Source organism: Gallus gallus, chromosome 4, assembly GCF_016699485.2.
Source record: "Gallus gallus isolate bGalGal1 chromosome 4, bGalGal1.mat.broiler.GRCg7b, whole genome shotgun sequence".
Taxonomy (NCBI): domain Eukaryota; kingdom Metazoa; phylum Chordata; class Aves; order Galliformes; family Phasianidae; genus Gallus; species Gallus gallus.
Window position 1 is genome coordinate 54,441,161 of NC_052535.1, and position 12,120 is coordinate 54,453,280.

General features: G+C 38.6%; 1 protein-coding gene across 5 annotated transcripts in view; it reads left to right on the forward strand.

Annotated features, from left to right (window-relative positions):
• The window catches only part of SEC24D (SEC24 homolog D, COPII coat complex component), a 52,479-nt gene that overhangs the window by 5,649 nt on the left and 34,710 nt on the right, over window positions 1–12,120 (forward strand). For 4 of the 5 annotated variants that reach the window (XM_004941242.5, XM_015276355.4, XM_015276357.4 and 1 more), the window contains exons 3-8: window positions 821–947; window positions 3,274–3,422; window positions 5,706–5,975; window positions 7,356–7,477; window positions 10,442–10,553; window positions 11,952–12,079. In XM_004941242.5, coding sequence (XP_004941299.2) covers window positions 821–947; window positions 3,274–3,422; window positions 5,706–5,975; window positions 7,356–7,477; window positions 10,442–10,553; window positions 11,952–12,079 — 908 coding nt within the window. Of the gene's footprint in view, window positions 1–820; window positions 1,023–3,273; window positions 3,423–5,705; window positions 5,976–7,355; window positions 7,478–10,441; window positions 10,554–11,951; window positions 12,080–12,120 lie in introns of those variants that run through there. The other variant, XM_025150366.3, reaches the window with a different exon arrangement.

Here is a 12,120-nt window from a genome sequence, read left to right on the forward strand (position 1 = left end):
AAACAATAAAAAAGACTGAATTATTTTTTTAATACTAGACATATGGTGATAACTTACATTAAACTCAATGTAAGTGTTGGAATACAGTAATAGCAGAACTAAATATCCACTATGTTAAATAGTGTGATCTTGGTTTTTGTGGTATCATTAAATTATAGAAAAAGCTTTATCCAGTTTCTCTAAAAATTCTTATGAAAGCCAAAAGGTGTTGTTACTTTAACCCAATGCTGAATATAGTCAGAACTACTTCTGACAATAACATGAATTATAATAAGTTGATGTTCTAGTTGTGAATTAACTCTTTTTAGCATTGTTTTACTGGATCTACATATTAGAGGCATTTTTTAAAGGTTGTTCCAAGTTCTCTTATTGACAAAAGTCTCTCAAAGCAAAGGACTCTCTTGCTTTCTCTGCAAAGCAAGCTCTCTTGCTTTCTCTATTACCCTTACCACACAGTAATAGGGCATTTCCAGTAGTCCAAATTCAATTAAAGAGTCTGTTCCTCCATCTTTGCTTCTTTCTTACTGTCCCCCTTGTGTTCCTTTTCTGAAAAGTTAGCAACTACTATATGGTTGCTTCTTACTGTCCTTTTTCATATCTGCTTCTATAGCTGATCAAAAATCTGTCCTTTCTTACAGAATTAAAAAATGGCTGAGTTTGGAAAGAGCCTCTTGAGGTTATATTGTCTAATCACATTGCACATGCAGGGCCACCTATAGCTGATATTCTTATTGCCAGATCAGGGCTGTACACTTTTATTTCTTGATCATCTTGTGCATTTCTACAGGATTCTTCCATAAAAGTACTTCTTGTTTGGCAGGTATGTCGAAACCAACTGTGCCTCTTGGATCATCGGCTCCTCTTGGGCCTCTACCACCTGGTACACATCAGTTCAGCCAGAACAACTTCCAAAGTGGGGCCAGTGCAGCAGGACAACAGCCACATAGGTGACTTTCAAGAATTAGTACATGAGATTTATTTGACCTCTATTTCCTCTCTTTGGCTGCTTCACTGCCATTTAGGTATGGCACCTCTTTTGTATTTGGCAGTTCTTACTCATTCTGCTTCTGAACTGGAGCTCATAGTTCAGTTTCCTGTGATGTTAAGATGCCAGATCATAGATTATAATCCGTAATCCCATTAATTTAATTTTTAGAACAAATCATGTCTTTACCATGAGTTGCTTTATATTTTTAATAATTTGTTCTCCTTGAACTTTAGACTTATTGCCAATAAGCAGCAGTAAGGTGTTATAATTGTTTTTTTCATATACAGGAGCTGCTTTTTTAGTCATTTCTTGGTGTCTTAATTCTCCTTTGTTGTGAGGTACCAAAAAGTTAGTAAAAAATTAATAGTTGTCAGTGAGTTTTGACTAAAGGCTGGTACACAGAATTGCTCAGGTTGGAAAAGACCCTCAAAATCATCGAGTCCAACCACAACCTAACCATTCTAGCCTGACTCTAACAACCCTCTGCTAAATCATGTCCCTGAGCACCACATCCAAATGGTTTTTAAATGCATCCGGGGATGGTGACTCAACCACCTCCCTGGTCAGCCTATTCCAGTGCTTAACAACCCTTTCTGTAAAGAAGTTTTTCCCGATATCCAACCTAAACCCCCCCCCGGCACAACTTAAGGCCATTTCCCCTCATCCTGTCACCAGTGAGAAGAGACCAATCCTGCTCTCGCTGTAATCACGTCTGTATAGGTGTAGGTTTTTCCCTCCTTTTTAGGGTATCTTTGCTTCATTGTTGTGGGAGCTCAGCTGAGGTTCTGTAGGGTACTTCAAAGACATTTTATAATGCAGATTTGGCTTTCAGGTGCATGACTGTTGCTTTTTTGCTCAGGCCTGAGATTAACAACGACAATGCTCCAAGTGTTGTTTTCCTATCTCCAGAGCTTACAGGAAGAAGTGTAGAAGACAGGAGTGGGTGAGGGAGAATGCTAGGGACAGGTGGGGGCTACACAAATAAATCTTGGAAAAACTGTGGTATGAGGGGTTGAAAGGTGATGGACAAGCTTGATTACAAAATGTATATGTTTCAGAGGGTTCGAAGTGAGTAAACATGCTTGCTTACTTAATTCTGACAGCTGTTAATTATTTTGCTAACTTCCCATGAGTTTGTGAACCTATACTTTACTTTAATGAACTTAACATAATTTAACAACATTCTTATTTTAATTATTTGAACTCTGCTTCTGTATCATTTTTTTAGTTGTGATATAGTTACTTGTGTTTAAGTAAAGGCATATATGTTTCATGAGGCATGTAAGTAAGAAAGCTTGTTGTCTGTGCCTTATCACTGTGTGAAAAGGACCTACAGAGACTGGTGATCCATTGTAAAAGACAATGTGCTGATGAACAGGGAGAAGTGTCTGTTGTGCTGAAGACCTGAAAACAAGGAAAAGAGAATCAAGTTGACATGACCAGCCCCGCAAAATGCTGATTCTTTCCTGTTTTCCTTCCAATCATTGTCCTGAAGCTTTTGTTTTTTCTTCTTTTAACCAGATCTTGTTTAATTCACAGATTGCTGAGAGTTGTTCTTCTGGCAAAGGAAATATCCACATCAAAGTTTTCTTTCAATATACCTAGAACCCTCCTCAGTTTTAGAAATGATTGTAGGTAAAACAGTGTAGATCCTTGAGAGAGAGCCTGAAATCTCATTTGTCCAGAATAAAACAGCATCACATGTATTACCTTCTCTTTTTCTTCAGTTCTTTCTCTTTCCTTCATATTTTACCATGCCTGATAACCGTGCAGCAGGTTTTCCCACCTACATCTTCCTTTTCTCTCTACAGCTGGGTACTCCTTAATGGTTTCTCTATTAATTGCTGTCTTTTCACAGAGGTGCTGAGTATGTGTTCTCTGAGAAGACTTTATTCATCCCCAGTACAGAAGTTTCCTTTCTAAGTAGATAAAGGGGATGAAGAGATATGTGTTCAGAAGCTTAAGTTCCTTAATTTTCAAGTTTTCATATAGTTATTCTTTCTCTTCTCCATGGAATACATTTTTCTTTGTTTCTAGTAACTAAACAAATATATTCTTTCTTGTTGTTGTATTTGTTGCTTAAAAAAAAAAAAGGAGGGGGCATTCTCTCTTTGTGCTTTTAACAACAATGTGCTTTTTCTGAGCAGAAGATGAGAAAACTCTCTGGAGAGTTTGATCATCCTAATTAACTGTTTCAGCATTACACTTCAGAAGGTATCAGACATTCTGGAATTATGACTGGTTGGTGTAATATCTTGCATAACTGCACTCATTTTTCCATGTAGGTTTCAAAGCCCTCCACCTCCGAACAATACAGGACCTTCCTATCCTCCCAGCAGTCTTCACTCACAGCCAGCCTCCCCACATACTGCATCCACGTCGTGTACAACACAACTTGCTAACCAGCTGAACAGCATGCAGATAAATAGCTATGGTAATCAATTTTATCTATTTGATTCTTCTCATTTAAAGCTATTAAGACTATGGTGATTAGAAATGTACTGAACTTCTATAAAAGCAGATAGTAAAATCTTTCCCACTCTCATTTACTCAAGTAATGGTGTTTAATCTTATCCTATTTCTTACGTCAGTGTTGTTGCGTTAGTTCTGAATTAAAGTATGCTAAGCCTTCCATACATACTGGTTACCTTGTCAGTCATTTCTTGTTATTTGTTTATGCTGTCAATAACAGCCAAGACATGATAAAAAATGTGCAGTTTCATTTTTCTCATCTTTTTATAGTTTCCATTTCAAAACAATCTAATTCTTTTTTCGGTCCAAAACTTGTAAATTTTTCATCTAAACTTGTTTGTATTTAATCCAGGGTTAGAAGTAAGCTGAGGTAAGATGTGATTCTTCCATGTAAGTCACTTCCATCAGTGATTTTATGTCTGTCTAGGTCTGCTTTTTCTGAATATTTCCTATCCAAATTTACTATAAGATTGAAAAGCAGTGGAATGTAGTCAGCATCGTGTTTTGCTGTGGCCATTATGGTTGCGAGGATGAGACTGTTGAACTGAGATCACCTGGGTCATTGATATCTTATTGAGATATGACTAAAGATGAACTTTTCAGTTTAGACTGTGTGGGTTTTCCTTCTCTGACTTAATAGGTTACTGATTTGAGTTAAATAAAAACTTGTGTAATTGCCCAGGGTCTGACCCTCTCTTTGTACAACTACTTGTGAAAACTTATTTCTTTGCCTTAATAAAAATAATTTTGACTTGACTTCAGCCTTTCTGTACTGAACTGCAAGTTCACAATTAAGTCAGACTGTTCTGTGCAGGCTGAAGTTTGACGCAGCATCTCTACAGGAGCACTTCATATACAGCAACTGAAATTATTTAGAGAAAAAAGAATTGCCTTTCTTCCTGCCTTCATTATATTGCCTCCAGCAATGATTATGTGAAATGCAATGTTCTTGCTTATCTTCTTACATCGAGGAGGGTTGAGATACCCTTCAGACCACTGAAGGCATTGCTGCTTTACAACTATGCCCCATGTTCGTTTTTATTGTTATGGTTTTTGCTTAGCTGTAAGCCTAAGTTCTGTAACTTGAAAGAACACTGAAGTTGATAGCTTTTAAGACTTCTGCAGCAGCTGAGGATCAGAACTTGTGTTTTATAAAATTTGTTTTCAGTGAATAAGTCTGGTAGAAGATTCCAGTACATGAAGGGGATCTACACAAAAGCTGGGGAGGAACTTTTTATAAGGGCATGTAGCAACTGAACAAGGGGAAATGGTTTTAAACTGGAAGAGGGTAGGTTTAGACTAGATATCAGGAAGAAATTATTTACTGTGAGGGCAGTGAGACACTGGAATAGGTTGCCCAGTGAGACTTGGGTTTCCCCCTCCCTGGAAGCACACAAGGCCAGGCTGGATGGGGCTTTGAGCAACCTGGTCTAGAGGTGTCCCTGCCTGTAGCAGGGCGGTTGGAACTACATGAGCGTAAGGGCCCCTTCCAACCCAAACAATTCTATGATTCTAAGGTGCGTTTCAGTATTCGTATATTAACATTGGTCCTTTTGCTTTGTTTTGCTGTAGTTCTCTGGGAGATGTTTGACTAAAAATGTAGGCTTTATAAAATAACATCTACAGATTTTAAGTCTCAGAAAGAAACCATTTGCAGGATCTCTTAATTTTAATAGGAATCTGGATCTTGTTAACAACAGAATTCTTCACCAGTGTGTGCTAAGTAATTACCACGTTTCATTTTTCTGGCATCAATTCTAGAGAATGGTTGTAAGCCAGACTGAATGTGTTGGTTAAACTTCCATTGAGTTCATCATGGTGAAATGGGAACAACATATTAACAAAAAATAATGTAAGAAAAATTGATTATTAAGCCAAAAGGAATTTTTCACATCATAAAATTAATTATAATATCAAAGGCAAACAGTGATTTATGTGTATTCTAATCAAGAATTGTTGAAGTGGCCTCCCTGTCCTTTTTCCCATCCACCCCAGCTGCAGGGTTTTATTGATAATAGTCAAAGGAAATGGAGTTGAACATCTGAATCAGTTCAGACTTAAGCGGTGAAATTTGATTTGTTTTGTTAACAGGAATTCAGAATCTACCTGATGAAGCAGTATCAGTATGAGATACAGTATTTGCTATATGTTGCAAATGTTGTATTTTTTACTCGATACATCTTCCATGCCAAGCTAGTAGCCTATCATTTTTTGACTAATTTGATATATATTATTTCTTGCTCAGGTCCTAGTGCTATCCAGAGCTCTCACACGTCTTCTGGACATCCAGCATCTTTTCAGGGTCCACAGCCACTGCCACTGACACAGCACCAAATGGCTTTACCACCTGGACCACAGATTCCTCCACCAGCAAACAATTTCAGTGGCCTTTGTGCTCAGTCATCGTTGCCTAATATGGCCAGACAAGATGGGATCCCTGGATCTGGACTTCCAAATCCTAACTTGCAGCAACTTCCAGGACAGACTCCAGGGCCTGGATACCATCCTCAGCAAGGTAAAGAAGGATGTTTAGTATCTAATTGAAAACAAAAAATGCACTGAGAATCACTGTTGGAACTGTGAACTCTCAAGTTTGGTGTTCTGCAGACTTAAAGAAATGAAAATTTAATCTCTGTTTTGTAGAATGGAAAGTTGTTACTGACAATCAGATCAGTCCATTCCATCAGAATGGAATCCATTCCATCAGAAGAGGGGTGGTCAGCATGGACAGGGAGGTGATTGTCCCTCTCTTCTCTGCCCTTGTGAGACCCCATCTGAAGTACTGCATCTAGGTCTGGGGCCCCCATTACAAGAAGGACAGGGAGCTGTTGGAGAGGGTCCAGAGGAGGGCCACAAAGATGATCAGAGGGCTGGAGCATCTCCCCTTCAAAGACAGGCTGAGGGAGCTGGGCTTGTTCAGCCTGGAGAAGAGCAGACTGCTGGGTGACCTCATTGCATCCTTCCAGTACCTAAAGGGAACCTATGAACAAGAGGAGACCCGACTCTTTGAAAGAGTAGATAATAGTAGGACAAGGGGAAATGGTTTTAATTTGAAGGAGGGAGGATTTAGGTTAGATATCAGGGGAAGTTCTTCACAGAGTGGTGAGGTGCTGGAACAGGCTGCCCAGGGAAGTTGTAGATGCCACATCCCTGGAGGTGTTCAAGGCCAGATTGAACGGGGCCCTGGATAGCCTGGTCTAGTATTAAATGTGGAGGTTGGCGGCCCTGCTGTGGCAAGGGTTTGGAGATTCATGATCCTTGAGGTCCCTTCCAACCCAGACCATTCTGTGATTCAGTGATCACAGCATTCAAGGCAGACTATACTTCTGTTCAACAATTCAACACTCTGTTAAGAAAAGAACAAGAAAAAGGAGCAGGATGATTTGGTTAGTAGTGGGTAAAGGCACAAAAACAACAGGAAAGAGTCATATACTCCTTTTTATATACTTCTCTTTACTATGCCAATAAAGAGTTGAAACTGAATATGCTGAATTTGTATAAGAGCATACTTTATTTTACCTGACACGTGAGTAAAACAGCAGTTTTTTTAATTGTCAAACTAGACTAGTTTTCACTGATTGATGGTAACAGAGAAATTCTCACTAATGCAATAGCCTGCTCTCTAGGTGTAGTAGCTGTAATAACCCGCTCTAGATAGTCTTATGTGACATGTACTAGAAAATGTCTGAAGCTAGAGTTGTCACACCTCGTATTATGCTTACTTTCAAAACAGATTGTGTGAGCCAGAACTTATTTCTGATACTTGCTGAAAACGGAAAGTAAGGATGAGTTGCATTTAGCTGAAGTAAAAATGATTTGCATGGTAAAAGTTGATGTTAAACATGGATAACAGAACTTAAGTACTTTAAATCAAAGGTCTTTTGTAACTCTGCAGGAAACTATGGCCCTCAGATGGCAGGATCTCAACTGTCGTATCCTGGTGCTTTTCCTGGAGGTCCAGCACAGCTCTCCGGTCCACCACAGAAGAGGCTCGATCCTGACTCGATTCCAAGCCCAGTGAGTAACAGGCCACTAATTTTTTATGAATTTCTGCTGCACTGAAGACAAAGTAAAGTCAGTGCTGATATTCTAACTAGAACAATTTGCCTAAGCGTCCTTCTAGCTGTTAAAATCTTGTGAGAATTTTAGTAGCGCAGGGTATAATTAATGCTTCAGCTTCACACAATTCAGAAGGCTCAGTTGTTGAAACATGCCTGAATATGCTCTGGTGGGACTTTGCCTCTTCTTTTTAGAGTAATGATAGAGGAAAAATAAAACAAGATATGGTTTGTTCATCTAAGAAAGTAGTCAAACTATTACCCAAAGGAGCATCTTGTTAGATTCAGGATGTAATTAAATTGTTTTTTATTGGTAACAGTTGATCAGAGTTGCGATGGGGGGAGTGTACTGAACTCCTGGGGAGAGCACACTGGTGCACACAGTTCTACAGGTTCTGGTGATCACTTGGACACTTTGAAAGGTCTTTGGAGAGTCTTTGGAGAGTTAGGGTTCTTGAAGCAGGCTGTCTTGCAGTTATAGGCCAGAACTTTCTACTAAGCTCTTCTGAGTGAAGCAATCTTCCACTCCTTTGCTGAAGCAGTACAGCTGTACAGGAAAGGATTTGTATTCTACTGTGATGAGGGAAAGCCCTGTCTAGCTGGGTGCAGCCATGCTTCCTTCTATTGGGATTTTCCCTTGTTTTATCCAATGATGCTTTTACTGGAAAACTGAAAATATCTTAAGAATAATGTTAACAACTGCAATTGCCTCCATTAAATGCAGTTTTCAAGTTAGATGCAATTGAAAATCACTGTGTGTTTTAATAAAAAATGGACAGAAAAACATTGCATGCTCACACCAAAAAAAACCAGAGTGTCATTATGATTAGCAAATGTAGGAAATGGCCTTAGTGGTGTTTCGGTATGGTAATCTACTTAAGAGGGATAAAATCATCATGTCTAATATATTAAAAAAAAAAAAAAAAGCAGAGAGAGGGGGTTCTGGCATGAGAGCATGGACTGATGTCTTGTTTCAATTACGCACGTAGAATTAACAGCCTTTACTATGACAGTGATACTAAAATAGGTTAAAAGGTTTGTTTTAGCAGCACAGAGAGGATCAAAATGACATGTTTAAAAGCAACAGCATCTGGGTCAGTGTCTGTAGAGGGGAAAAAAGCTGATTCAGAAGATTAAGTATGACTGTGTAATTCTCTTGTTATACTTACATTATACAATTACAATAGTGTTGCCAGATAAATCTTATCTGTAGCCATTGTTGATGTATTTTGTTTTATATATGTTAGAGGTTGATATGTGCTCTGACAACATCTATGAAAACCAGCATCTGGTTTGCAAGAACTGTGATATTATTTCCAAGAATGATGATATGTTTAGGTCAGTTAACTGCAGAATAACACAATGCAATGATCCTTTGCAGAGCTAAGTCTTGAGAATGGTTTACTTCCTTCAGCCAGTGGGTGTTTTTAGAACAAAGCCTTTTTCCCTACTAATGCAAGAGTTAGCAAAAGTATACTAGCCAAGCAGGCAGGGAAAAGTAATCAAGCAGAAGATGGAACAAGCTCTGAGGAATGTACTGTATATTTAAATAGCTATACAAAAACTTAATAGAGAAAGAAAATTTTACAGGCCCCAGATTATTCCTAGTGTGTTAGGAAATCCCTCTTGGACAGTGATCAATAGACTCTGCGCTGACCAGATTTGTTTTTCTTCTCTGTTTGCTTTCCAGCTGAGGCTTCTGAAATATCCCAGCTATTATTAGAAAATCACGTGCAGTGTAAAGATACAATTGCATGGGATACCAGTTACAGTGGCAAAGGCAGTTTCAGAAATTCCCTGTCTCCTTTCTCTTTTTTTCTCATAGCTGTTACACTCCTAAAATGTGTTGCTGAACAGATACCTCCTTTGAGGAAAAAGAGTAATAATGGTATCTCAGTGATACAGTTTATGGTGTGGACCAGTGTACAGCTTGATATATTTTATTCTGAAAAGTATCAAACAGGATGAAGGACTGTGCAGAAGTGACAGTATTAGAAAGTGTATGCAAGGGGAATTTGTTCAGTACTAGCTAGCTTCATGTGTATGTCATGAAAATACATCATAGCTTGCTGTAAACTAGGCATCAACCAGAATAAATCTGTACATAATCAGAGCTGCCTCACCAGAAGTTTCCTGTGATTGCTCTCCTTTATTTTATTCTAGGAGGAAGCTCACAACATGGGGCTGGCTCAGGGATTGAGAACACTGAGCTCCAGTGCTGAAATACTACCTGGTGGCCAGCAAGAATTTCTTGGGGATTGAAATTACTGCTTTCTAAATGACAGTGCTGAAAATAGCTCAGCAAGGAAGGTGATGCGCTACATAGGTTATCATTTAAGTCTTAACCGTCCTGTGGATGGAGTCTAGTTGAGGAGTTAAGGGCTAACTCTTCTCAGTGTTGCAGTCTGATTAATCACCTGCACATTCATTTATGAAGGGCAGCAGCTGGCACAGTTGTGGTAATAGAAAAGATAACCTGGCATATGAGTCAGGTGATGCAACCTGTTGGCACTTCAGTTTCATTTCAGAGTATGCAAGACCTGATGCAGTAGCAAGAGTGTATTTACATAATCGCTTTCCTTGGTTTGCTGGCTAGACTTTCTTGAAAATGTCTGTCCTTGCAGTCAATGTGCTCTAAACAATTCACTTGTTCACTGCACGTAGGTCTGGTCAACCCCTATGTGTGACGTTTCTTCTGTGGAGTTCGAACAGCCAACTGTCTTTTTGAGTTATACTGCTCAGCTCTGTGTATAGTTTTCTAGTTCTTGACTGTACTGGAAGTTTGTATGTGATAAGTTAATGGGAGATGTATAAGAAAATGTCAATAGGTTTACTTTGTGTAGATGTTAATGTTAATGGTTTATGAATGTAATTGAATGTGTGGCTAACCTTTCTCATACTGTTCTTGCTTCTTATTTATCAGATTCAAGTGATTGAAAATGATAAATCTTCTAGGGGAGGGCAGATATATGCTACAAACACAAGAGGACAGGTTCCTCCTCTTGTCACCACAGACTGCTTAATCCAAGATCAAGGTAACTGTCTTTGTTACTGTTTTGGGAATCTTCTTAGGTAAAAGCAAATAAATATATGTATATATGAGTAAATTCTCACATCACCTAGAGATGTTGCTCCTTAATCTTGAATTGAAAATGGAGTGGGAAGATCATTCCCTTTAGAGGAGTGGAAAAAAGGAGAAGTGGGACAAATGGGAATTGAATTCTCGTACCTTTGGTTAACTCTAGTGAAACCCCTGAGATTGCCTTACCCCCACCTCTATGCTTGCTGATATTTAAAATAATAAGAATAATTGACACAACATTTCTTTTCAGTTTGAACATTTCCAAGGTTTTCAAGTTGAAAAGCATCTTCAAATTATTCTGAAATTTTAAGAGATGGATATTACAAGAAGCAATGAGCCTGGCATTGTTGTATGTTAAGATACGAATTTTGGAATGTTTTGTTCAAGTTATAGGGACAGAGCATGAGCTGTCTAGTTGGCTTAATGTTTTCATGTGGTTATTCTCGTGTGCTTCTGCCTACAGCCTGTAAATACCATATTGCATGTGCTGGTCCTGACAGCAGACTTGATACTTTAATACAATCTGAACTGATACTGTAATTTAGTCCAGCATTTATTTATCAGTGTTTGGATAACTATACACAACATACATCACGTTTTTTTGGATATTACCTGAGAATGAGGTAATGTCATTCTAATGGACAAAGAAATGCCTTTTAAGAGATTAAGCAAGACCTACTGCCCAATGGTTGAAAAAGGAACATGAGGAAGCCAATTTCTGATGTCTCTTAGATTTCCAGAACTCGTGTACTCTTCTGATACACAGTTTCTCATTGAGGGAACTGAGCTATGTGTGCTACAAGAAGTGATGGAGCGATTTTAGCACACGGTGTTTTGTACAGTAAATGAGCAAGGTGTTGTTAACACTTAGTATACTATCTTCTGAATTGGAAGTAGCTAATTAGGGTGGTCTTCACAGTGAGTATCTGTTTACTGCATTTTGTTATATACAGTGTTGACATCACCACTGGGGCCTTTGTCCGTATTATTTCCTTTTAACCTCTCAGATACAGATATTGTTGAGTTAATATCCATTATGATTCTTACTGCAAATGGTTGTACTTTTTTTTTTCTTGATACATTTAAATACCTGGATGGAACTCAGACAGCCAGAAAAAAAATTGTCTACAGGGGGAGGCAGTAGGCTGACATAAAGAGATGTGATGAGCAAAAGCTTGCATGTAAGGAAGGAAAGCATATGTTTAATTTAGGAATCTGCAAAATATATTTAATTTAGGAATCCTTTTTGTTGTAGTTTTTTTGAGTTTTGTTTTGTTTTTACCTTGGTATGTTTTTGGAACAGACTGACTCCTTTTATCTTTCATTGCACCTGCTTTGTTGGATGTTCTAGGTCATGCCAGCCCTCGTTACATCCGATGTACTACCTACTGCTTCCCATCAACTTCAGATATGGCCAAACAGGCTCGCATTCCACTGGCAGCTGTCATCCAGCCTTTTGCTACTGTTCCACAAAATGAGGTAAGGTCTAATGAAGTATTAGTCCCATGTGACTTTGTCTC